The sequence below is a fragment of the Ursus americanus genome, chromosome 2 (assembly GCF_024610735.1).
Source record: "Ursus americanus isolate L20-20 chromosome 2, mUrsAme1.1.p, whole genome shotgun sequence".
Taxonomy (NCBI): Eukaryota; Metazoa; Chordata; class Mammalia; order Carnivora; family Ursidae; genus Ursus; species Ursus americanus.
In genome coordinates, this window is record NC_142128.1 from 65423928 (window position 1) to 65451712 (window position 27785).

The 27785-nt window shown below is 40.3% G+C and overlaps 1 protein-coding gene and 1 long non-coding RNA gene across 3 annotated transcripts; both read left to right on the top strand.

The window, feature by feature from the left end:
• The first annotated feature begins 169 nt into the window (after positions 1-169).
• On the top strand, positions 170-27746 carry NUCKS1 (nuclear casein kinase and cyclin dependent kinase substrate 1). 2 transcript variants are annotated; one of them, XM_045787518.2, is made up of 7 exons: positions 170-405; positions 17388-17437; positions 19882-19987; positions 22661-22716; positions 24405-24557; positions 25360-25506; positions 26565-27746. In XM_045787518.2, the coding sequence occupies exons 1-7, from the start codon at positions 389-391 to the stop codon at positions 26762-26764; spliced, it is 729 nt and encodes a 242-aa protein (XP_045643474.1). In that variant the 5' UTR covers positions 170-388; the 3' UTR covers positions 26765-27746. The 2 variants fall into 2 exon arrangements, with proteins under 2 accessions (XP_045643474.1, XP_045643473.1); XM_045787517.2 differs by having other exon boundaries at positions 174-405; positions 25357-25506.
• LOC148110641 (uncharacterized) lies at positions 446-11782 on the top strand. The gene is made up of 2 exons (XR_015722078.1): positions 446-8304; positions 8534-11782. It is a non-coding gene; the product is annotated as an uncharacterized LOC148110641 (long non-coding RNA).
• Positions 27747-27785: the final 39 nt, after the last annotated feature.

Consider the following 27785-nt stretch of genomic DNA (forward strand, 5'->3'; position numbering starts at 1 on the left):
GGAGGCGGGGCCTATCAGTGCGCGGGGCGGGGTCTGGGAGACGTGATGATTCAAACGGACTAATGAGCTCGGCGCATCTGGCAGAAACCGCCAATGACCGGGAGTGATGGGGCGGAGCCCACAGGCTCTAGTGGGTTTGGTTGCACCGCGGCTTTGGCGCATTTTCGGCTGGTTTGATTCATCCATTTTGAAGAGACGGGGGAGCGGGGGGCTCGTCTGATTAAGGGGCCCTGAACCAAGAAGCAGCAGAGTTTGAGAAGCCAGCAGCTCGGGGTTCGGCGGCAGCGGCCCCATCGGCCGAAGTTGGGGGGGGTGGGGCGCCGAGCGCGCGGGGTGGGGGGGGTCCTGGTCTTTGGCTTCTCGACTCGGTCCTGTTTCGACAGCGAACATGTCTCGGCCTGTCAGGTCAGTGCGGAGTCCGAGGCCTGGAGCGGGATGGAGGGGGTTGGGGGTGAGTGGTGAAGGACTGGGGGACAGAAGCCTGCAGTCGGCCCTCTCCGGTGCCACGCGCGGCCTCCTCCCTTTCGGGGCCCGCGCGCGCCCTTGAGCGTGGGGGGCCTTGCTGGCGCGCGGGGCTGCGCGGGGGTGGCGGCCGCGCGCCCATGCGCGCGCTCCTCCCCGCCCCGCGCCGCTGCAGGGCTCCGGGCTGCTTTGCTGCCTCCCCCACCCGCCGCACTGGAGCGGGCGGGGTGTTCCCTGAACCGCCAGCGGCCGGAGGGGGAGGGGTGTGAAGTCAGCGTCCCCACCAGGCCCCACCTCCTCGGGGCCAACCCCTAGGAGCCCGCGGGGGGACCGGCCGAGTCGGACTCGGGCTCGGCTCCCCACCCCACCTTAAGTGAGGAGGGGCTAAGATGCCCGTGTGGCCCCTTGTCCCCTCTGCTTGCGTGGGGGTGAGGGAACTCAGCCCTCTTTCTCTAGCGGACGGGGGTGTTCCATACAAAGGGGGAGGGGCAGCACTGCCACCCGGCCCCGCCTCTGTTCTCCAGGGTCGCTGCAGGGCCCCGCCTCCCGGATTGGGCCGGGCGTGGGCGGGACCCGTTCTTTTCCCCTCCGGCAAAAGTGAGAGCTCGGGACTGGGCCCTGGAAAATAATGACTGCTGCTTCCCCCCCCAACTCGGAGTTCGGAGCGGGTTAACTGCTCCCCTCCCCCACAGCGAGCTCGCTGTTTCCCTCCGACTAGAAATGTCCTTCCTCGGGGAAATGTCCCTGCTCAGGAAGGTGCGGGTTAACAGCACGACCCAAATCCCGTGTGGTTCTCGTTCCCGCTGCCTGTCTCTACGCACACTCGGCGTACGTGTCTCGGATGTTTTTGTAACCCTCTCTTATCCCCCAAATAACCGAAATAATAAAGGGACTAGATTCAGGCAACCAATAGACTTGATTCTGAGAATTTCAACAAGTTTGCTGTTCCCCAGCGGACGGTGGAATCGCCCTTTGCCGTCCTCCTGGCTATTGTATGGAATGTGCCATTTGTGGAGGGGTGTGGCTTAATCCAATGTGTTGAGGCCTTTAAAAGGAGAGCTGTTGCAAATAACTTACTTTTAATGTATGTCCGTGACGCTTTCGATGTAAGGAATTGGCTGCTTCGCATAGTGTTTTCTAGATAAATAGGTAAAGGTTTAGATTTAAAATGTTTTAACAGTTGTTGCTTCCCCTTCTTCATTCCAAGTTTTGTGAGAAACGGAAGTATTTTGACCTAGAGCTCTAAAGAGAGGTTTGGAACCCGGGAAAGGGTTGTGTTCCACACCGTTGTATCTCCTGACTAGATCATCCGTCTCCAACTGGTGGTGGTATGGGACTGCATACTTCTACGCTCGGGGTGGGCATGAGGAGAGTGCTAACTAACTACCTGACTGCTTTTCTGCCTTCTAATTTCTACCCGCATCTCTGATAACTCACCATCGCCACCGGGAAGAGTTTTGCCCACTTTCTGGCAAGGAGTCTGAATAGATTTTTCACATTATAGTATGCATACTTTTTTTTGGCATGAAAATTGATCAATGTATCCCATCAATTTATGTAGAATATTTTCTTTAGGATCAGGTTAAGTAGACAATATCGTAATAAAGATTTGATTCATCTGGATTGGATCTCCTGTCTCTGGAAGTAAATTACTGTGTGGTGAAATTGGACTATTTTTTTATACCTTTCAACTTCGGTTCACTAGGTTTTGATGACTTTTTATCTTATTGTTGTGACTTTATTATACTCATCTGCCTGAATTTGTGTTCCCAGATTTAAATATTGGAGCACGAACAGAACCTTTTTTTACTTGAAAACCTTGATTTTTTTTTTTTTTTTATATCACCAGGTGGGGTTATATTGAGCATGGGTCTGTCCGTTTTTTGGAGGCCTTGTGACTTCACAAATTTTTTCTTGTTCATTATGTTGTTAAAAGTATTTTCAACTGTCTATTTGCCCCTAATTAAAGAATGAAATTAATATATTGGCTTTTGGGGTCACTTTCATATTATTAATTTTAAAGCAACTTGGTTTCTGATTATATATCTTAGTGATTAAAGTCTTTGTAACTTTTTAAAAAGTTTTTAATATACTCATGACCAATAATAAAGCAGAAATAATTAAACTTGAGTTTGGTGGTTTGTTAAATTTTGCAATAAAAAAGTCCTGTCTTAGGGAAGTGCTTTTGTTCCAAGGTGTAAAATGAAAAATCTCTATACCTGAGGGCATTTAACAAAAAATTAATGATAGACATTGACCAGATATCAGAATGATCAACCTGTTTAAAAACAAACCCAAAAAAACACAAGTTGAAAAATAAGTGTCAGCGCATCTTCTTTTGGGGCATGTTTCTGCCCTTTAGGGCCTATATATAATTTTGGAGATGTTTCTTGTGTTCATATTTACTGTAAGTATTATTCATTTTCATTTTAATACTAACCTGAGCATTGAAAGAAGAGTTAGAAATGTACTAATGGCTACTTGACACCAATTTCCATGTCTAGGGAATGATGAACTGATAAGCAGGAGCAGGTTTTTGCATAGAGGTGTGTGCAACACACCTAAGTAGTTTTGTTCACACAGAATTGGCTGTTCTACCTTTTACAGCATCTGACTCATTGTGTATAAATGAGAGCTCAAATATTTTAGGCCTTGGGTTCAATTTTATAGCATAAAATTATAGTCTTGGAGCGAGAAAGAAATTTAGGCTAATTCATTTTACAAGTGGCTTAATGGGGACCCAGACAAGTGAAGTGCCTTGCATCATACCCTGGATGCAGAGGCTGGGCCTCGAACCTAGATTTCTTAATTCTCAGGCCTGCTTATCCTCACCCTTTCTGAATAATAATCGCTTTACCTTCGGCCTGGTAAGTATTGATGCTGTTGTAGTGTACGGCACTTTTTTAACTTTTCAAAGTACTTTTCGTGATTCTTGTAAGGAAGGAAGGAAAATGCTATTACTTGTAAAAGATGAGAAAGAAAGCTCAGAGATTTACTGACTTGCCCAGACTAGAAACCAGGTTTCTCGAAATTCAGTTTAGTATATTCTCCAAAGATCCTCCTCCCTTATTGAAAATGATCCAAGTCATTCAGATCAATGTTTGCTCCTTTCTTCGGACCATAAATGTACTTGATATCTGGTGGCTTTTGTTTAGTACTTGAGATTGCAAGGAACCTTTAACTTTGAAAGTTTAGATGTGAAAGCATAGGTTCGTGCTGGTTAATATGAAATTATTTTAAATAAATGTTTTAAATAAGAGCAGTTCTGTTCAACTCTATTTTCAGAGATACTTTTTAACTAAATGTATGTTTTTGAAAAACTGAAAAGAACTTATAAGTCCAGTCCCTTCAATTTACCAGTGATGACTTTGGAGCCAAAGGAATTAAAGTATAGAAATAGTAGCAAAACTGTATTTAAACTGCATGAGTTTTAGCTATTCTCCTTTCTACTAGATTTGCATTTACTATATTTGATTCCACATAGAATGTAGTATAGGTCCACAGTCCCTGTGTAGTTTGAAATCACTGGGGCCATGTTTGTTTTGGAAGTTCAGTTTTTTCAAAAATTTTGAAAGTAATGGTGCCTGTACTGTGCATTAACGGGCCATCACCAGTGAATTCCACAGTAGTACTTTTGTAATCAAACACCTTAATATCTCTGTAATAAAACTGAATTTTCACACTAAAAAAAAAAAGCAACTAAAAAGCCCTCTCATTGTTCAGGTAAACCTGAAATATTTGGTTTTCAGAATTTTTTGAATTCCTAAATTGTGGATTAGAGATTGTGGACCTTTAACAGAAGTACTTTTTCAGCCTTCAATCTGGAAAAGATAAAATCACATCAAAACTCAAAAGAACTATTACTGAGCAACTTTTTGTGCCAAATTTTCTGTCAGAAACTTTACACATATTTCACATTCTTCAAACAACGCTTCAAGCAAGATGCATGTTACTCCCATCTCATCTGTAAGGTAGCTGAGGCTTGGCTAAGTTAACAGGCCCGGTTCACCTATGAAGAGGTGAAGCAGGAATTCAAATCCAAGTGTGACCAACCCACAACCAATGTGATCTTCCCCATGAGACACACTACCACAGGGTGTTATTCTTTCTCATGGTAATAGTGCATTTTGCCATCTTTGGAAGGGGTTACAGTTCATAATAGGACTTTGATGGGGAGGACCAACTTTAAAATGGGGGACAAGGGAGAAAAATTCTTTGGAAGGAATAGGAGAATATGTGACAGAGTTAAAGGAATATAACTTGAGTGGGAAAAGCAGTGAAATAGTGTGACACTTGGAGGAAATGTGAACGTTGCTTTCAGTGTGTATACATTTTGTAATACAAGGGCATTTAATCTCCCTGACTAAATTAAGTGAACAGATTTCAAAGCCACCTGAAGGACACTACAAAAAAATTAATGGACCCATTTTACATACAAGTATAGATGCAAAAACGCCAAACAGTATTAGCTAACCAAATCCAATGTGTATTAAAAATAAGTATGATCAAGTAGGATTTGTCCAGGAACGAAACTTAAAATCTATAACTGATACATCACATTAAAAGACAAAAAGAGGGGGCACCTGCCTGACTCAATCAGTAGAGCATGTGACTCTTGATCTTGGGGTCATGAGTTCACGCCCCACATAGGATGTAGAGCTCACTTTAAAAAAAAATAAAGGTCAAAGAAAAAACATGGCATATGGAAAGTTAACACCCATTATAAAACTTAGTGTGTTAAAATTAGAAGGAAAATTAAGATTGATTAAAAATTGGAGTTGATTTAACTTGACAAAAGTTACAAACTAAGGTAAGTGGTTGAATTTTTAGTGTTTTAAATAAAACTAATTGTTGGGGGGCGGTAACGTGGTGCAGAGAAAGAAACCCAGGGATCAGGCAATGTAGGCTCTGGTCTTAGGTTTATATAATGGAGATATGTTGAACTCCATTAGAATAATAGTAGCTTGCCTTTACGAAGCATTTTACAGTTTTCATAGGTTTCTTTCAACTCTAGAAATAAAATTAATAAGGAAAAAGTAATTTTGAATAAAGAGAGGGCAATGGGTTTTATTTATTTTTGTATATGGCCTGTCTTCCCCAGACATACAAAACAAGGTCACCACCGTACTGTGTAATTCTAGGACACGACTCATAGTCCTGTGATTGGCGCTTCTCTGGAGGTAGTAAGAATTAGAGCCTGCATGCGCAGCCAGATGGATTCCTTTGCAAACTTTGACTACTTGAACTTAATAATAATGAAGCTATTGAGTATGCTGTGAAGTGTTACTTCTGTTTGCATCTTTAAATTCTCAGCTGCAAAGATAGAAATAAATATGACCTCATTACTCCAGATTATGAAGAAGTAACTTCTGGGATTGTTGAGACTAGAGCTAGCACTTAACAGACCGCCATGTTGTGCACAATAGAAAACACTGGATTTAGCATAGAGCCACTTTGGTCAAACTGGGGCATCCCTTTGTTTTGTTTTGTTTTGTTTTGTTTTGTTTTGTTTTTTAAACTATATCTAGATTCTGAGTAGAACTGATGGTTAGAGAATTGCATTGTCATATTTTTAGATAACTACTATCTAAATAGCCATAATTACAGGTCTTTGAAATACTTCAGGCAAAGAGACCACAGGTTGCCAAAGAGGGTTTGTGCTTCGTGTTGCATATTTTCAGGTGCTGCTTCGTGCACGTCTGTTTTTTGAATTGTGCACCTCTCCAGTTACTTGCTAAGCAAGGTGATCTTCAAGGAGATTTCATCTGTCAAGCTAAAATGACCCAGAAGATGAACTACTTGAGAAAGTAAACATTAGCTCTACCTAGAAATAAAAAATCCACTCTGCCATTCATTGGGCTGGGATAACAAACATGGCTGGCTGTCTTCCACAGATAAGTTGTAGCTGTAAGACTTAAAACAATCCTCCTTCAAGTGACTACTGCTTTCCTCCTAAGAAATGATTCTCTCAAAGCAGAGACTATCAGAAACTTTGCTGTTTGAAAGTAGTAAGAATGAAACACCACACTTCCGTCAGAGCTAGGTCCCTTTGACTTGGAGAACTCAGTTTACACCTTCAGAGCCTCAGATGAGGAGCTCCTGGACCCAATTCCACAGCCAGCTTAACTTCCCTGCCAAGAAATAGGACCCACTTGTGGTCAGACCAGATGTGAACTCCATTAAACACATTTTCCCTGTGCTTTGAGCCTATCAAGATACTGCTTCGTTTAAATTTCCCCTAAAATCTACCTTTCCCCAAATGCTTTTGTTTTCCTCTGTATGGTGAGGTACTTCACACTTCTGATGGGCCATTGCCTTCATTGTAATAAGTCACTAAACCTGATAGATTTGTGCCTGGTGGTTGAGTTAAGACAACTGCAAGAGTCCACTGAGGTTCCCGAGACACTGCTGCAGACAGGACTCTACTGGGTAGTGTGCGCATCTGAGGCCCCTTCAGTCTGACCGCCTTGAGGTTTCTCTGTCCCTAAATGCATAGGTTTTACACTCAACTTACATGTTGGGAAAATTCTAGCCCATTTTATTTATTATTTTATACTCCCTGAAATTTGCGTTTGTGACCTTTAAACAATATTTTCCTATATGGAGAGAGTATGGTGGAACTTGAGTATTTTTTGGGAATAAGTGTCATATAAGAGTTAATATTTATTCATCTAGACTGCAACATGAGCAAGTGGATAAAAGATTTGGTAGGGGAGTATGACAGTGACCTAATAAACACCTGCCTGGCTCATCCTCCAAAACGCCGTCACTCCCCTTTTCTGCAGAAATTAGAAACACCATCTGAAAAACCTAGGAGTGCTTTCCTATATTTCCTTTATTTTACTTATTGTTTTCTTGCATCTTGTGACTTTTTGAATTTTGCGTTTAGTTGTAACAGAACAATAACAAGATACAATCAAAGGAATAAATCTTAGCCAAAAGGAACTTGAAACTTAAGATGAATGAAACAATCATAAGAAGTTACCCTTAATTGCGTTCAGGTATCCTGACTTTTATGAACTAATGTTCTTAATGTCCTGAGAAAATTTGGCATATGAATAATCTTTGAGGAATAGAAGAATGGAGAGAGACAAATGTCCTAAGTTTTAAGGGGTAGTGTGGTGGTACAGGAACCTTATGTAGATAGGAGAAGCTTCGTGGTCTCCATTCTGTAGAGGAGTTTGATTTGTGAACGATCAGGAAGGGAAGGTTTGAGAGGTGGTACAGGTAACAACAGTGCCTTGTGGAGTATTGGTTCAGATGGGCTGGAGTTGGAAAATTGGCTTTACTACTTAATAACTTGCAGTGTTAGGAAAGTTACTGAGCCTATTTGAGCATTAGATTCTTCAGATAAAATTGAATTCACGTTTATTAGCTCTTCTTGTGAGATTGTGAGGATTAAATGAGAATTGAGGTGAAGTATCTGGTGCATCATACTAACTACTGTTGTGATGATTTTAAATTCAGCGTGGGTTAACAAAAACCCAGTCTCGGGTCAGTAGTCTTCCTAATGCTGGCTTTCGGGGATATCTCAAGCATTGGATTCACATTTTGTTTTTAAAATATTGGTAATTTTAGAGACGAAATTTACACAGGTTTCTTTAATGCAAGACTTTCAGAGCTTTCACTTGTTTAAGGAGGTGATAATATCCAAATTGATCTGGCCAGGAAATCTTTAGAAAACCTGTCTTGACAGAACACAAGTTGGGAAAATCTATAATGAGAAAATTCTTTAAATTTGTAATTATAAGACAACTTCATGCTCTTGTAATGCTGCTTTTACTTTTTACTAGCTGTGTTTTATTTTGTGGTTCCTGGGAATATTTCGGTCAAACAAAAAAGGTTTATTTTTTTTTTTTTTTTTTTTTTTTTTTTTTTAAAGATTTTATTTATTTATTCGACAGAGATAGAGACAGCCAGTGAGAGAGGGAACACAAGCAGGGGGAGTGGGAGAGGAAGAAGCAGGCTCATAGCAGAAGAGCCTGATGTGGGACTCGATCCCACATCGCCGGGATCACGCCCTGAGCCGAAGGCAGACGCTCAACGACTGCGCCACCCAGGCGCCCCTAAGGTTTATTTTTTAAAAGCTTAACTATCATTGGTTTAAACGAACCCATTTTTTTTTTAATTAGAGTAAAAGAATACTGTAAAAATACTGTGTTTCTCTTTTTTATATAAAAATTTTTAAAAGATTTTATTTATTTGTCAGAGTGAGAGAGCACAAGCAGGGGGAGCAACAGGCAGAAGTAGAAGCAGACTCCCTGCTGAGCAGGGAGCCCGATGTGGGACTTGATCCCAGGACCCTGGTATCATAACCTAAGCTGAAGGCAGACGCTTAACCTACTGAGCCACCCAGGTGTCCCTCTCTCTTTTTTTCTCTTTCTTCCCTTTTTAGAGAGTGAGTGGGCAGGTCAGGGGAGAGGCACAGAGAATCTTAAGCAGGCTCCACCCCCAGCCTGGAGCCCCAACTTGAGACTCAATCTCATGACCTGAGTGGCAGTCAAGAATTGGAACCCTAACTGACTGAGCCAACCATGAGCCCCCTTTCACGAGTTTTTCTTTCACCAGGGATTTGGACGGAGTTTCACATGAGGTCCTTATGGGGAAAATGAAGAAATGTAGGCAGAATGCTCATTCACTGTGAAGGACTTGGACCTCAGTACCCATACCCAGAGAAGGCAGATGAATAGATTGAGGTGTGCCTGAAAGAATATTTCCACTAATGCCTTAAAGGACTTTGTTCTTGGCCTATGTTGAGTAAGTCTGCAGATAATGGGAAGTTGAGAAATATAAATAATATGTTGAAGTACAAAAAGGTTTTAGATCTTGAGAACAGGAGGCTTTAGTTAATGGAATTGCAACATCCAGTACATGGTGTGATATAACAGCCCAAAAGGCAATTGAGATCTTGGATTGCGTTAGTATGAACACGGAGTAGGGTAGGAGGAGGAAGTTTGTAATCCTGATCTCCCTCTGTCCTCCACATACACCTTTGTAAACCATATTATGTTGTTATGATTAGGTTGGGGTGCTTCTTGATAGACTTTACTAAATCCCGGGTGGTATGCGGGGTAACGACTAGGTCAGGAGTATGCTTGGAATAAGTTATGAGGAGGAGCTGAAGGAACCCTAGTATTGAGCCTTGAAGAAAAAGTGGAAACTGCCGTATAAAGTAAGGGCTACTCTGGAGGAGGCGTTAGATTTAAACATGGTAATCCAGGAGGTAGACATGACAGAACTGGTGAGTGGACTTTACAGGCAGATTTCACCTTCTTGAAGTATTTATTATTGGAGTTTCTTAGAATAGGCTGCCTTGGAAGGTCATGAGAGGTTCTCAGGATTCCCTTCTAGGGACATTTGTTGCTAGGATAACAAGTTTGGGATAAGATTGGATTAGATTGTCTGAAGTCCAGTAGTTCTAGTACATATAATACACCTGGTGTCGTCATCATCACCATATCACCATACCTCCTGCCCTACCACTGGCCACCAGACTTAGATAAGTTTTATGAGTGCTTAAGCTTGAAAAAATAAGTGTTTTAAAAAGATAGGAAATTAGGGGTGCCTGACTGGCTCAGTTGGTAGAGCATGCAATTCTTGATCTCCGGGTTGTGAGTTCAAGCCACACATTGGGGGTAGAGATTACTTAAAAAATAAATAAAACCTGGGGCACCTGGGTGGCTCAGTCGGTTGATTTCAGCTCAGGTCATGATCTCAGGGTTATGGGATCCAGCCCCGAGACGGGCTCCTTGGGCTCTGCACTGGGCTTGGAGCCTGCCTAAGATTCTCTCTCCCTCTCCCTCTGCTCCTCCCCACACAACCGCCCTCTCTCTAAATCAGTCAATCAGTCCTTTAAAGGGGGCGGCGCCTGGGTGGTTCAGTCAGTTAAAACTCTTGGTCTCGGGGCGCCTGGGTAGCGCAGTCGTTGAGCGTCTGCCTTCCACTCAGGGCGTGATCCCGGCGTTATGGGATCGAGTCCCACATCTGGCTCCTCTGCTGGGAGCCTGCTTCTTCCTCTCCCACTCCCCTGCTGTGTTCCCTCTCTAGCTGGCTGTCTCTCTGTCACATAAATAAATAAAATCTTAAAAAAAAAAAAAAAAAAAACTCTTGGTCTCAGCTCAGGTCTTGATCTTACAGTCATGAGTCAAGCCCTATGTTGAGCTCTACAGCCAGCGTGGAGCCTGCTCAATAATTTTTTTAAAAAGGTAGGAAATTAAAATAGGAAGGGATGTTATTCTTTTGCTGCCATGGATCATTAACAACTTGTTTTTTGTAAAGGTAAAAATAATAAGGACTTTAGAAATCTCTTTTTGCAATCCACTTTTTATTCTAAAACAGTGGGTCTCAAACTTGTTTGATGAGGTCACTACACACAAGAACACAAACACCTGAAACAAGCTTCAGGAGCTTACTGTTATTTAAGTACAGTTTTCTCTGATGTTTTTGATTTGCTTTGTTGTTTTAATGCTGGTTATACACCAATAAATTTCAGGACCCAGTCGTGGGTTGTGACCTATCAATTGAAAAACATTGTTCTACAGGATCTCATTCATCTGACTGAATGTGATGTTTACCACCCAGGTGATTAGTGAAAAGAGCAATGTTGGTTATTTTAGGTCTCTCAAAACTCAAATTTCAAATGTGCCTAATGAGGAACTTGTTAAATTCTAGAAAGTTAGCAAGGTGGATTGGTTTTTTTTATTCTTCTTCCCTGCATTGACCAGAACTACTTCAGGGTAAAAATGAGAGTATATTCTGTTGATGGAGCTTAATAATGTAATAGATGTACTAAAAGACTCCCCAGTTTGCCTTGAGAAAATGGTTTTGTGCTTTCAAGTAGGATGAAGCTTAGGGTGTCAATAATTTAGTTATATTTGGAAGTTCTGCTTCCTCCCCCAGAACTTCCTTGTTACCCATCTCCATATTTTGATGCGCAGGCTTGTTATAAATTAGAGCTGGATTATGTGGTTTTAGTTTTCTCATCTGTAAAGTTAAGAGGCTTAAGGGCACCTGGCTGGCCCATTTGGTAGAGCATGCAACTCTTGATCTCAGGGTCATGAGTTCAAGCCCCACGATGGGCCAAGAGCTTACTTTTAAAAGGAGGGGCGGCGGTGCCTGGGTGGCTTAGTTGGTTGAGCGTCAGACCGTTGATTTCGGCTCAGGTCATGATCTCAGGGTTGTGAGATCGAGCCCAGCATCAGGCTCGTTGGTCTCCACGCTGGGCATGGAGCCTGCTTAAGGTTCTCTCTCCCTCACCCACTCCCTCTCCCCATCCTCACTTCTCTCTGTCTCCGCCTCTAAAAAAAAAAAAAGAGAAGGTTAGGTAACATCTCAAAGTTGTGATAATTTTCAACTCAAACACTGATCCTTGACTTTTTAGAATGTTGGTTGGAGGTACCTCTTGTTTCACGAATATCATTGTTTTGGTCTTAGACAGTCGCTGCTATAAGAAAGAGCATTTGGGTGTAGACTTCTCAGTATTTAGTAGAAAGAAGTTGATGAGTAAGAGAGTGGAAGAAACCTATTGCTTCTCAGTTGCTTGAGTTACCCACATTTGGTGCCAAAACCGGATCTTTTCGTGTTCTTTGTTTGGCTTCCCACTTTACCCTTGGTTTTTGCGCTTTAACCTGAGGCAAAAGCTGGGACTTCTCATCTCAGAGCCCTCCGGTGATCATGCCGGAATTGGTTTATTGTGAGCAAGGGACATTTAGAATCTAGACAGAGCATGTACGTTTTTAAAGTAAGAGCAGGCACTTAACTGAAGTTTTTGTGTTCCTATACAGTTGACCCCTTGAACACTGAGTTTGAACTACGTGGGTCTACTTTTATGCAGATTTGTTCAGTAAATACAACACGATACTATAAATCTATTTTCTCATCCGTAGGATTTTCTTAATAACATTTTCTTTTCTCTAGCTTACTTTATTGTAGGAATACGTATGACATACAAAATATGTGTTCATCGGCTATGTTATTGATAAGGCTTCCAGTCAACAGTAGGCTATTAGTGGTTTAGTTTGGGGGGAGGAGTCAAAAGTTACACACAGATTTTCCCTAGGACATACATATTTTAAAACAGTAAATCATCATGTTCAAATAATTAAAAGTGTTACTTGTGTATGTTCAAAACTGCAGTGGTGTTCTGGTGGAACAAGTTAGTGCTTGCAGGTAATGATAGCTGCTCTCTATTGCTTGGCTCTGTAGCTGGCCCTCACAACAGTCTTGAGAGATAGGTGTTATTCCAATTTTCCGGATGAGGAAACTGAAGCTCAGTGAGGGGAAGTAACTTGCTAGAGGACATACAACTAGTAAGTGGCAGAGCCAGGATTTAAACCCACTGCAAAAATCTGTGTTTTTAACCTTCTATGCTATAGTGAAAGTTTGCGTTGTCCTCCCAGTTCTAGTTGTTGTCCTAGTTGTTGGTGCTCATTTTACACTGAAGGATTGGTTTAATTTCGGCATTTAATTCCAGGAATGGTATTTTGAGGAAGTAAGGATGTTTTTTTGTTTTTAACTCGAAGTAGAACTTCTCATGCCTGTAGACTTAAATATTACTCATAAATGTTGTGTTTCCATCCTATTATATCTCCTCAATTTTTAGTGTACGTTCATTAAAAGTGATTTCCAGCCTAAGCAAGGTAAATCTGCAAGTAATGGAATAGTATTTCTACTCTTGTTTTGAAGCATCTTTAGAAAGCAGGAAATGAACCAAATTATTATTATAAATCATTATAATGAGTTATTATGAATGACCCTTGTTATCACAGATCCTTTATTTAAATTATTTTTTTCTTTTCATCTAACATTTATAGATGGATGCATTCTTTTTTTTTTTTGGCCTCGTTATCCTTAAGATAGATTTACTTCTATATTTATGTTTTGCTTAACTTGGATTTTATAGTTTCTGTGATAAATGACATTTATTATGTTCATCAGCTAATTCTGATAATTTTGGCCATTTTCACATAATTGCAGGTAAAATATTTTGTGTTTCAAATGAGGGAGTGGCCTCTGAATTTAATTTTGAAAAATTTATATTTGATTACTTCTATAATATCAGTATAGTCTACATGGCTTTTTTTTTTGGTAGGTCTGCTTGTTGAAAACTAGAATAGGAGAAAATGTACTAAATAGTTGCCTTTTTAATTTCTTAGGTTTAATATAACTAGTTTTTTCATATGGAGGAAACGAAATTTTCTTTTGTTGTTAAAGGCAGTGGGAAATAAGTGTCTGATAGGCTGAAGCCTGCCACATACATCCTGTCTCATGATACCCTTTCCCACCCTGACCCTTTGCAGATGCCAAGTCCATTTGCTCATCAAATGCATTTCTTGATTTTGGTGTTGTGAATGTAGGAGAGACAACCCCCGTCCTCAAGAAGTTCACATTTAGCTAAGACAGAAATTCAGTAGATTGTATAGTTATACTATCAGTAAAGGATTAAAGTGTTGAGAGGGGCGAGGTTGTATCCTGTATGAGTGGGAGTGATGCAAGCAGCAATGTAGGCCAAGGAGAAGCATGACCAACTGGTATGAAACAACCTGACTGGAGGAATTACAAACCTCTGGGTTGCTTGATTAAGTGGCAAAAGATAAGGCCTTCAAAGACTTTAAGGAGATTGGATATTATCCTCTCAAGTATCTTATAAAATTAGATTTCTTTTTTTTTTCTTTTTTCTTTTTTTTAAAGATTTTATTTATTTATTTATGTGACAGACAGCCAGCGAGAGAGAGAACACAGCAGGGGGAGTGGGAGAGGAAGAAGCAGGCTCCCAGCGGAGGAGCCCGATGTGGGACTCGATCCCGGAACGCCAGGATCATGCCCTGAGCCGAAGGCAGACACTTTAACGACTGCGTTACCCAGGCGCCCCTAAAATTAGATTTCTAACAGAGCTCTTAAATTTGGCCCTAAGAGCAAAAAATTAGAAATATTTGAGTGTCTGCTTTTTACCTTGCTCTGTGGTTAAAAAAGGAGGGAGGGAGGGAGGGAAGGAAGGAAGGAAGGAAGGAAGGAAGGAAGGAAGGAAGGAAAAGAGAAAAATGTGGGGGGGAAATGGACATAAGACCATTCAAGAAGGTCAGATTAGTGAAGAAAACAAATGGTACAGTGATATGAGTTAAGATGTGTGATACACAGAATGATAGTTGACCATTTGCAATTGAGGAAAACTTTTTCCTTGAACTACAATAATAATTTTATTTAAATTTATGGCATAGGGGTGCCTGGCTGGCTCAGTTGCAAAAGTGTGTGACTCTTGATCTCGGGTTTATGAGTTCAAACCCTGTGTTAGGTGTAGAGATTACTTAAACTTGAAAAAAAATTATAGATAACTTTTTAGATCTGTCCAGCAGTTTAGGCCATCAGTTCCAGCAGAGAAGGATCTGAGACCCAGAGAAATTATGTGATTTGCCCGAAGTTCTAGAACTAGAACCCAAGATTCCTATTAACAAAGATTCTATACTTTTTACTTTAGAATTCCATTCTGGAGTATTCCTAGTGACAGACTAAGGAAGTAACTATCATTAGCAAACTGTTACAAAGTTGTTTATGTTGAACCCACACGTAATCTTCTGATCGGGAAGCTAGTAAGCCAGTATGTTTATTGCTCCTTTGTTTTCAAAGCTTTAGAGTAGCTAACATGTTTTCTCTTTGGCAAGTTAAAAATTGCAGTTCATTTAGTTGCTCTTCATATGATACACCCTTCACCATTCTGGTTACCCTTTGCCGCTCTGTTTACCCTTCTTCATATAGTCTCACAGAATATATCTATTGGTAGATGGTACCCAGAAATTGTACCATTATTGCAGTTGCAATCCCACCAGCATGGATAAACTAGAATTACTGTGCTTGCAATTTCAGAACCTGTATATTAACTGTTAAGAGATTAAGATTTCAGACTCCCTCTTCTGGATACTTTCTTATTCTGGTTACATGTCCTATTTTTCTTGATCCTAAATAATACAGAACATAGTCATAATACTGGTTTTCATAGTTTCTGTCATTAAAAATCACTGTTTTGTTAAAACACAGTAGACTTTTAATTTTCGGCCCCCCAAATAGTCTTTTTTTATAGAAAACATTTTATTTTGTTCTTTTTAAATTGTGATAAAATCACGTGAAATTTACCATCTTAACCATTTTTAAGTGTACGGGTCTATAGTGTTGCAAGCATTCACACTGTTGTGCACCCAATCTCCATACATGGCATTAACTTACTCTCTCCTTCCCCTAGCCCCTGGCATCCACCATTCTTATTTTTTTTTTAATTTTATTTATTTTTATTTATTTATTTTTGAGAGAGAGAGAACACGAGCGGGGGGAGGGGCAGAGGGAGAAGCAGACCCCACTGAGCAGGGAGCCTGATGTAGGACTGTATCCCAGGACCCTGGGATCATGACCTGAGCCGAAGGCAGACACTTAACCGACTGAGCCACTGAGCCATCCCTCTTTCTTTTTCTTTTTTTAAAGATTTTTTTTTAAGGTTTTGTATATTTATTTGAGAGAGAGCATGCGCACAAGTGGGGGTGGGGGGATCTCAAGCCGACTCAGCTGCAGGGCTCACTCTCCAGACTCTGAGATCATGATTTGAGCAGAAACCAAGAGTCGGACACTCAACCGAATGAGCCACCCAGGCGCCCCAGATTTTATTTTACGTAGTCTCTACCTCTCATGGGGAGCTCAAACCAAAATCCCAAGATCAGGAGTTGCACACTCTACCAGCTGAGACAGCCATGCGCCCCCACCATTCTTTCTGTCTCTGAATTTGACTGCTCTAGATATCTCATATAAGTGGAATTGATAGTGATGTTTTTAAAATAAACTTTCCTAATACAGTGGTATCGTTTGTTTATAGAATCAGCTGCTTTTAACAAAATATATTTAGAGCATATTTTATAGTTTTGCATCTTGACTTACTGAGGCAGTACGATGAAAAGATAATTCATTGCTGGTAGACCAAAGAAAAACAGAAGCAAAATCCCTGTAAGAGCCTATCTTCTCCAAAGCCAAGGGTATGTCTGTACCTTCCTCCACATCTAAGCCCCATGTTTTCAGAATTCACTCCTATACCGTTCATTTTCACATATTACATACAAATTGTATGTATGCTTGAATTCTGAGCATCCTGTCTTTGGATATAAATGGCGTCTTAATCTATAAAGTCAGGAGTATTCCTCTGCTCAGGGTTAAGTGTAGTTGGTGGCGTGTTTCTTTTAATGATTTCAGTTCACTTATTCAGTATCTAAATGGCACAGTACTTTGAAGGCTCTTTTGAAAGCCAGGCTATTTGGATACTAACATGGAAGCTTTTATATATCTCTGAAGGAGGAATTTTAAACGTTGAGAGTATGAAGTAGGAAAATGGAAATTAAGATTGGTTCAAGTTGTTAAAGATGCCTTACCTAATAGGAAGTACTTAAAATCATTGAGTCAAGTAGATACCTAAATTTGTGAGACTTTCATATTTTTAGTTATGGACCATTTAATAAAAAGCATCTTCTGAATGGATCAGTTGTTTCTTCTATGTAAGGCTTAATCTACTGTCACCGTAATTTGTATATTGTAGTGTAACTATTATATAAAAATCACTCTGCCTTGAAAAAACACAGTAATAATTTTATCAGGTATACACGTGTATGTGTATATAGCAGTAAGAATAAAAATGTAAAACATTTACAGTTTTTGGTGCACATGTGATATTTCTGTGTCATTAATGAATACATAGGGTAGTTTGGCTCATTTTGCTGTTTAAGCGTGTTTTGGGAGGTGGGAGGTTTTGAGGGAGAGACTAGTATTTGAGCTATCATTGAGATGAGTTGTAGGAGAATTGTAGTTTGAAATACTTTTGGTTTAAACTAGGCTTTTCTGTAACAACATGTGAAGTCCTACATTTTTATTATCTTAATTAGAGTCTCTTCTTTCTACAGAAATAGAAAGGTCGTTGATTATTCACAGTTTCAGGAATCTGATGATGCTGGTAAGTTTCATGATTTCAATAAATTGTAAATTATGTCAGGCTCTGTGTCACCCAAAACAAAAGTTGAACTTGCATGGATTTTAACTTTCCTTAGTGAGTCATTGATAATAAATACTTAAATAATTTTTTTCTTCTCTGATTTTGGATTCCATAGTTTAAATGTTCAGTAATTCGGATGTAGTATTTATTAGTTGATAGTGTCTCCAGCTATAATCACAGCAAAACTCATACCTTATATTAGTTTAAGTTTTTTGCATAATAAGGTAAGATGAAAGTATTTTGTGAAACATCTTGGATTGTGAACTAATTTGTCATGGAATGAATAGTATATCTTTTTTTATTATTTTTTTTATTTTTATTTTTTTAAGATTTTATTTGTTTATTTGAGAGAGAGAGAGAGGGAGATCACAAGCAGTGGGGAGGGGTAGAGGGAGAAGCAGACGCCCCACTGAGCAGGGAGCCCAATGCGGGGCTCAATCCCAGAACTGTGAGGTCATGACCTGAGCCAAAGGCAGACACTTACCTGACTGAGCCACCCAGGCACTTCTGTCTTTTTTTTTTTTTTCTTAAGATTTTATTTATTTATTTGTCAGAGGGAGAGAGCACAAGCAGAGGGAGTGGCAGGCAGAGGGAGAAGCAAGCTCCCCGCTGAACAGGGAGCCTGGGATCATGACCTGAGCCAAAGGCAGACACGTAACCAACTGAGCCACCCAGGTGTCCCTGAATAGTATGTCTTAAATCTGAGCTGTAAACGGTTTCTTTAGAATATGCCTTACTCTCATTATTTTCCAGATGCATTTACTATTTTTTTTAATCTAATTTTACTTATAAAAGTAATATGTGCACTTTGGGAAAACTTAGAAAATGCAGAAATGTAAAGAAGAATAATAACATATAATCCAACCTCCCAGAAGAAATACTAACGTTTATTAAATGCTGCTAAATATTTGCATTTATTCATTTAATCCTTAGTAGAGCAGTCCTATTAAAATGGGGAATACTGTTATTGCTTACAGATAAGGAAATTGAGGCAGAAATATTATTCAAGGTCCCTTGGCTAACAAATGGTCATTTTAACCTTTTGTTTAAAAATGTAGTTGAAGTCTTGCTGTAGAATTCTGGGTTCTGTCCCCCTCCTATCCCACTCCTACTTATGAGTATATTTCTCCTGTTAATAAAAGTTATTTGAGAAACTCCTATTAATGGTTGTGTGATATTCCATAATGGAATTTATAATGTGTCCAACCATTTATTACTTGCTGACGTTTCAGACTACTTCCAGATCTCTCCCCTGTTAATATAATGGTGTAGTAAACAGTTTTAGAAACAGTCAATTTTGGGGGCACCTGAGTGGCTCAGTCATTTGAGCATCTGACTGTTGATCTTGGCTCAGGTCACGATCTCGGGATTGTGGGATTGAGCCCCACGTCGGGCTCTGCGCGGGGCGTGGAGCCTGCTTGAAGATTCTCTCCCTCTCCCTCTGCCCTTCCTCCCTTTCATGATGTGCACCCTCTCTCTACAATAAATAAGTCTTTAGGGGCGCCTGGGTGGCTCAGGTGGTTAAGCAACTGCCTTCAGTTCAGGTCATGATCCTGGAGTCCCAGGATCAAGTCCCACGTCGGGCTCCCAGCTCAGCAGGGAGTCTGCTTCTCCCTCTGACCCTCTCCCCTCATGCTGTCACACTCTCTCTCAAATAAATAATAAGTCTTTAAAAAAAGAAATGATCAATTTTTAAGATTGGATAATTTTCTTTAGTTCTATAGGACTTTTGAAATTGGAGGGATTTTCCTCAAGTGTCACAGTATGCTGCATTTAATACTGCAGTTTAAAAGTAATTTACTTGGGGCGCCTGGGTAGCACAGCAGTTAAGCGTCTGCCTTCGGCTCAGGGCGTGATCCTGGCGTTCTGGGATCGAGCCCCACATCAGGCTCCTCCGCTATGAGCCTGCTTCTTCCTCTCCCACTCCCCCTGCTTGTGTTCCCTCTCTCGCTGGCTGTCTCTATCTCTGTCGAATAAATAAATAAAATCTTTAAAAAAAATAAAATAAAAATAAAAGTAATTTACTTGATAACAGTAATTGTGTTAGGATTGTAGAATTGTGGGTTCTCTACATTCTAAAATGCTTGTATTGCTTTATTACTGTAATAGTTTTCAAGTAAATAGGAAGATGTTGAAACATGGCAATATCTTTAAGAAATTAAAAGGGTATGAAATGGTAAAGAGATATTTGGCTATGGGTATATTAAAGTAAACGCATGAGGACTAAAAGGGACTGGGGTAGAAAACAATTTATTTTTTAAAAATGAAAGAAAATTATTTGGGAAATCCTGCCCCCTCACTTTTCAATAGCTTGAGAGATATTTATCTCCCAAAATAAGCAGTGGTGATTTCTACATGTAAAAATCATAATATAGTTCATTGAATTTGAAAAATGCTCTGTTTAGATGAAGATTATGGAAGAGATTCAGGCCCTCCAGCTAAGAAAATTCGGTCATCTCCCCGAGAAGCTAAAAATAAGAGGCGATCTGGAAAGAATTCACAGGAGGATAGGTAAGAGGCATTGTTAATCTCTTCCTGCTTACTCTGGCCCACTGGAGGTGAGGGTGGTCTCTGATTTCTGAATTGGTGGAATCTCTGTTTACTTTGGGAAAGTGCTTATTGTCCATTTCATGTTGTTTTGCGTATTTCTTACTATCTCAGGCCTTGCTTCTTGAGTCTGCACGTTACCCTCTTTAAGGTCACGAGGCTTACTTGAACTCAACCTGGAATCCAAGGTGATCTCCAGGAATGCCTTTGTCACTGCCTCAGACCTCCGAACATAAGCAGAGAGATTGTTTAAGTATGTAATTTGTTACCTAACGTTAGTATTGACATTTTCATCGTAGTGCTAGCAGAATGAGTGACCTCTCCCTTTCAGTCACCCGGCACTGGCAGAATCGTAACTAAAGCTTTTAGAATCCTAAGTTGTGTAGCCTGCTGAGTTTTACTGTCTATAATCAGTTCTCCTTTGTTCAGATACCTTAATCATTCATGGGTTTTTTTTTTCCCCTTTCCTTTAGTTTTATAAACAAGTTCACAGGAGCTGTCATTTTGACTGTAATTGCTTCATGAAGCTAGGATATTATAATTTTTGCCTCTGCGATCATGGATCCACACACTCTCATACTTCGTGTAGCATAACTGTAAGACCTTCTTAATGATGGTGATGGTGGTGATGATGACCTCTACCATTTATGATTCTTTGCCAGTCTCTATTATGTGCTACTTTATATTCATTTTCATTCAGTACTCGTAACACCTTTATTAGGGTACTGCTAGTTTAGAGATGGTCCAGCGATTGATCCAAGGTTTTCCAGCAAAGGGACCACCAGGTTTTGGAACCATGTCTGTTGGACTCCAAAGTCCACGTCTTAACCATTAGGCAATACTACTTCCAAATACTACTGTTAAGTAGGAGAGTTCAAAGAAATGAAATCTTTCTTATCAGTTCTTCCAAGATACTTACCTTCAAGTACTAAAATCTTATAAAATAAAGCCCCACACGGAAGTCTTTCCATTCTGAATTCACAAGATGCTAAATTTGTAGAAATAACAATATTTACCTCCAATATTTTCTTTCCTGGAAAATTTCAGAGACGTGGTTTTGATGAAAAATCAGACAAGATTGTGCTGTGGAAGACAAGTCTTTCGTGGTTTTGTAGTCTGTCTCTCTAACCCAGTTTTGTATAACAGCCCAGTTGCGGTTCTCTTTCGTTATATTCATTGTTTAGATTTCTCTTAGGAATGAATTTCTCTGTCCCTTGCTGCCTGTTAAAATGTCTCATCAATATAATTCATATCTAGCCTAGAGTTTTCCTTGTTCTAATCATTCGGTTTTATTTTTCTTTCCTAAGTGTCAGGAGTGGCTGAAATACGGTTTTGTTGCCGTTTATATTAACTGCCTCGTACAGTTTATTCCCTCAGACCGTTGTTGTGTGGAGTTTTCTATTGGTCTCTACTTAAAAGTTGAGCTTTTACTTGACTTTATTGTAATGGGACTCAAGGATTAATGGTCCCTATAAACCCGATAGTAAAAGAACTAGAGAAAGCAGTCGTTCTTCGTCATTGTGACTTGTGAATTCAGTGCTTATTTTGCAGAAAAACATTTAGAATAGTCACAGGTTCCAGAATTACAGTGTGTCTTAGATTGCTTAGTAAAGAAATATATTTGGTTTTTCTCTTTGTTCAGGAATCTTGGTTTGGTAGTTTGTCATTTGAGTGTGGTCTAGATTATAGGAAATACCAAAAGAGATTTACAAGACCTGCTGTTTGAAAAAGCTATGAAGGCAATTTTTATGTATGAGCGTTTCTTTTTTTTGTTTATTGGAAACAATTCTCATTGAATCATAAAATTTTAGCACTGAGGAGTACGAGGTGATTTGCTTGAGATCATACAACTAATTAATGACAAAGACAGGACACTAGAACCCAGATTCCCCAGTTCAGATTTGTAAGGACATAAAGTGTGCATCTTTGTGACTTAAAAAAACTGTTTCATAAAACTTTCCATTGAACTTTGAAGCACTGTCTCCTTATTTTACTTTGCAGTGATCTTGAGCTGACTCTTATTTTCTCCATGATACAAGCAGGTCTATGTGTTGGTGTTTCTGATGTATTACAAATATTGGAGGCAGAAAATATAAGGAGATAGTTAGTTGATTTATTTTCATTTTGTTTTAGATAAATTTTCAAGGATATTGTAATTTATATAATTGCGCTCTGGTTTCCTCTAATAATTGTGTTCTAGGTGTTTTTTGCGTCTATATTTGGTGCTATCCATTTAATTGCCTACTTTCCCAACATTCACATGTTATGTAATTTGTTTTTAGTATTTTTGTACTCTGCCTCTGACAACAGAATTGTTTTTTATTATTAAATGTTCTTGTGAACCAGGCCTTATCCACAGGTGAGACATTTTCAGGCCGTGTTGAGATACCTTCTTTTTTTCCTTTGGGTCTTTGAAAACAGTATTTTCCAGATGTAGATAAAATGGTGCGTATTCATTAGCATGCCTGCAAAGTTAGGGAAATAATAGAAGCAGTTTCACTCCTCAGCGTCTGTTTGACTGTTACATCTACAACAGAGGCGTTCTTCAGTGGTCTTCCCTGTCAGAGACACCGGGATCTATGTTCACTTAGATTTTGATCTAAGATTTTTAAACTTTTCCCCTCCTTCCCTTTCTAGTGAGGACTCTGAAGAAAAAGATGTGAAGACCAAGAAGGATGATTCTCACTCAGCAGGTAGTAAACAGTTTTTAATATAATAGGGGATTGATTCATATCTCTATTCATTGGACATTTTAATAAGTGGTTTTATAATAATGCCAGGCACTGTTGTAAATACTGGCATTACAAAGAGGTTGCCATCTTTGAAGAGTTCAATGCTCGTGGCTTGCTACAGTCTCCTGTGAGGGTTTTTGTTAACATGCCTACACGCTCTGTCCCACCCCAGGATTTCTGATTCAGTAGGTCTCAGTGGGACATTGGGGCTTTGTTTTTTAAAAATATTTACAGATTATTCTCATGCATAATTAACATTGACCACCACTTACATGAACAAATAACAGACATCAAACTAAATAGGTTTTTCTTTTTTTTAAGATTTTTATTTATTCATTTGACAGAGAGAGAGACAACCAGCGAGAGAGGGAACACAAGCAGGGGGAGTGGGAGAGGGAGAAGCAGGCTTCCCGCAGAGCGGGAAGCCCGATGCGGGGCTCGATCCCAGGACCCTGGGATCACGCCCTGAGCCGAAGGCAGACGCTTAACAACTGAGCCACCCAGGCGCCCCCAAACTAAATAGATTTAAAAGAGCATATATAACACCAAGAGACATAGAGCTCTAAAGGGGGGGGCAGTGATGAACTCTGGGGTAAAGAGCAAGCAAAGGGTAGTTTTGCACTTACCTGTTTCAGCTGGGAAGTAGTCCTTTGAAACAGTAGCCACAGAGAAGGCTTTCTCAGTAAGAATTTTAACACAAAAGCATTAATAGAGACTCCATGGCCAAATGAAATGTTAAATCCTGATTACTTGTTGGTATTTATATTTCTGAATTTAACTCTTCTCAGTATTGAGGGTTTATTCCGTGTTGCTCCCAACCGCTTTAGTTTTGACCTACACTCCCCTGCTTTTGCCTTCCTGGATCTCCCTCTACATGAGATTGCTGTTAGCTAATATGTGGAGGGTAGACAAAGTTCCACTGAATTCACTCCCTTGAGCTGTTTGCTTTCATTCCTTTTCTAGCCTGTTATCTGACTGCCTAAGTTGAAAACACATATGTTTTATAACTTAGAATAATACCATTGGAAGCCAGTCTTCCCCTTTTCTATTTAAAAATATTTTTCTAGGGGCACCTGGGTGACTCAGTTCGTTAAAGCTTTCGACTCAGGTCATGATCTCAGGGTCTTGAGATCGGGAACCGCTCATCTGTGTGGAGCCTGCTTTTAGATTGCCTCCCCACCCCCACCCCACCCCTGCTAGTGTTTTCTCTCTCTCTCTCTCTCTCTCTCTCTCACACACACACACACATACACACACACACACACACACACACACACACAATTCTAACTTTAGTTTCTAAAAACCGTGAACGTCAATTGAAATGTAATTGATCATTTTCGGGCGACACAGTGATATACAAGTTTAAAATACAGTATAGGAAGCATCTATTCACACCTAAATTCAGCTTTATGATTACTTAAAACTACATGCCTATGCTATTTTCTATGCAATAATGAGGACATAATCTTTTTCAAGTTCATTCTTTGAATTTTAGCTCCTCTTTTATGTATTTGGTAGGAATTGTTAAGGATACAATTACCCCACTGAATGAGGGAAGCCGCAGGCTCTGTCTCACCTTGGCTCTTCTAGTCAGCTGTCAGATAAATGCACAGCTCTCTGATCGCTGCGTTGTAACTCTGATATTACAGAGGACAGCGAAGATGAGAAAGAAGATCATAAAAATGTGCGCCAGCAGCGACAGGCCGCCTCTAAAGCAGCTTCCAAGCAGAGAGAGATGCTCATGGAAGATGTGGGCAGTGAGGACGAGCAGGAGGAGGAGGAGGAGGCACCATTCCAGGAGAGTACGTGGCACCGTCTTGTTACTTGGGTCGTGATCGTAGTTTGTGACCTTTTCTTCTGCGTTGTTGTGGCCGCTAAAGGTTACAGCCAGTGTCTCCAATTAGATGTTTGCTATTAGAAGAAATGGGTGTTTTTGATATTGGTTGATATTTTAAAAGGTTCACGGCTCCTCTTGATTGTGATGTCCGTCATTGGAACTCAAGTACTAAACAAACAGTTGTTAAAGTAACGGTTACATGGTGGGTGTGGTGATTAGGATTTGTATTTTGGCCTGGGAGCAAAAGGTAGAGACGTCCTCCCCTGACAACAAAAAAAATGTTAATAGCAGAACGTAGGTGTTTCACACGTTACTCAGATTAATAAACTATGTATTTTTGCTTTGTATTTAGCTTTAATTTCATTTATTCGTAGTTGGGCCAAAAACACTAAATTGTTTCCGTTTCATTTCCGTCGTCTCCCCAGTACTACAAGGGAACGATGGAACTACCAAAAGTTATTTGCTGGGAAAAAAAGAAGCTATGTGATGGCTTCAGTTTTTATTCAGATTAAGTTTTATCTCTTCCTGTTTTCAACCGACTCTTTGAACAAGTCAGTGGTGCAGCCCTGGTGTGCATGCTAACCCCGCTCTACACGTGGGACTGGGGATGACTCCAGCCAGACTGGCCGCACAGCTGCCACCAGAATCCAAGAGTGTTTGACTCCCAGATCCCCTCCTCCCGTCATGCTTAGCGCTGTCTCCCTTCGTTCCCTTGGGAGGATGTATACATTAAGTTGGACTTTGAAATTCTTCTTTCCTCTCAGAAGATTCTGGCAGCGATGAAGATTTCCTAATGGAAGACGATGATGATAGTGACTATGGCAGTTCAAAAAAGAAAAACAAAAAGATGGTTAAGAAGTCCAAACCTGAGAGAAAAGAAAAGAAAATGCCCAAACCCAGGCTAAAGGCCACAGGTGAGTTGTGCACAAGTGAAATTAAATGGCTGCTTTGAAAAATTTCAAGAACCAATCAACTTTCTCTACAGAAATTCTTCATGAGGGCTTGCCATTGGCCACATACCTCACAAGAATAAGAGAGTTCTGCGAGGCTCCGGTCTTCCACACTGGGAAGGATCACTTGTTTATTAGTAAGGCCCGTGGCCCCTGCAGGAGTTCGGCGGCGCAGCCCCATCCCGCGGCTGCCCCCTCCCGCAGCAGGGTTGGCAGCGACCCGGCGGCAGGAACCCCGCAGCAGCAGAGCCGCGCCTGCGCTTTCCCCGCCCGCATCACAACCCCAGCGGCCAGGCAAGACCTGACCTGGTGAAAATGCACACCTGTAACCACAGGTTCCAGGACTGCTGTCTGATCCTTACACCATCCTTGTGCTAGAATAAAACCACACTTGGCAACCTGGATTCATTTTCTTGGAGCCATTGTGGGGTGCCAGATACTGTCCTAGTCACAGCTCGTTTGTCGGGAAATCAGAAAGCTAGATTTGCTTTGTTTTTCTCCTGGCCGATAGAACTGGTGGTTTTTACATTTCTTACTGCTCGGAATCATGGAACTGTCAAAAGTTCCTTGATGAGGGTACCCAGCTGGCTCAACCGTAGAGCATGCGACTCTTGATCTCGGTCATGAGTTCGAGCCCCGCATTGGGCATAGGGTTTACTTAAAAAAAATAAAATAAATGACACATCCTTAGAAAAAAATTTTTTTTAAATTTGATGACTCCAGTTTCTGTTCACGTTGTTGTATCCATTCTTTTTGACCCGCTTTTTAAACATGACTTTTATCATGAACAGCTTGTGTTCACGAGCCACTAAGGATGGTGTGCAGTTTTGCAGCACCCTGTTCCTTTATTACAAACGTTACTGCGTATAACAGCACCATAGTGCTGGCAGGAGTGATTGGAACCAGTGCCCACCTTGAGTTTTAGTCAGCTGGGGTGTGGTCTTTATTTGTTTTGTTTTATAGCCGATTTTTATTCAAAGATCTTCTCTTCCCTTCCCCACATTGGTATTTTTCTTCTCCAGTGACGCCAAGCCCTGTGAAAGGCAAAGGGAAGGTGGGTCGCCCCACAGCTTCAAAGGCATCAAAGGAAAAGACTCCTTCTCCCAAAGAAGAAGACGAGGAACCAGAAAGCCCTCCGGAAAAGAAGCCCTCCGCAAGCCCTCCACCTGAGAAATCGGGGGACGAAGGGTCCGAAGATGAAGCCCAGTCTGGGGAGGATTAAAAAAGTGATCATGGTTTGGGGAGAGATTTTATTAAAAAAAAGAGAAAAAAAAAGAAAAAAGAAAAAGGGGGAAAAAAAAGAAAACCTACTTAAGATAGAACATGGTTTTGGCTATGGCTTGACTCATGGGCTTTCAGTGCTTTTTTTCCTTTTCTTGAAAATAACATATTCTCTCTCTCTCTCTCTCTCTCTCTCTCTCTTTTTTAAGAAAACCATTGTAAGTTTAATTTACCTTTTTGTCCCTTGGTCCTCTCTTTGCCATCACCCCTCTTTCCCACCCCTTCCCAATGAAAGCCATGTCAAAAAGTAATCACTGGATTGACTGCTTCACCTTTTTATTTTTAATGGAAGGTATACCACAGTTGTAAAGCAATAAGATTTGAGATGAACACTATGGAAATTTTGCTTTTTGCTAAATGGTAGCAAGTTGAACCATAATCAAAAAACGTAGAAGGGTTTTAGTTAAAAATGATTGCTTCTTTCTCTACCTGGACTTAAAAAAATCAATTGTCATCTAATACAAGTTATATGTCTATATACATAAGTATAGATGTCTAAAAAAATCATGATGTTAAACTTCCATCGATGGGGCAGGTAGGACATAAAGATGAATTCTGAATTGTTACTAAAAGTATTCGTATTTTTTACCTTGGGGGCAAGGCAGGGAATGGTATTACCTGACCTTGTTTGAGCGTGTGGTTTTTGGGTTTTGGGGGTTTTTTTGTTTTGGTTTTTTTTTTAATTTCATCACTTGTTATCTCAAAGAGACCCGGAGCCAGTGATCCTTTTATCCTGCTACAGCCTTTCAGGAACTTTAAAAGAACAAAAAAAAGGCAAAAAAAAAAAAAAAAAAAGGCCACCAAAACTTAAATCACTCTTGATTTCCTATTTCATTCTCTAATGGTTCATGTTTTTAAATATATATGTATCTAGTCTGTTTCTTGGATAAAATTTAACCAAGGATCAAAAAAAAAAAAAAGAACCCTAGAATTTAAATGGCAAGATCTATACCAGAGTGGAT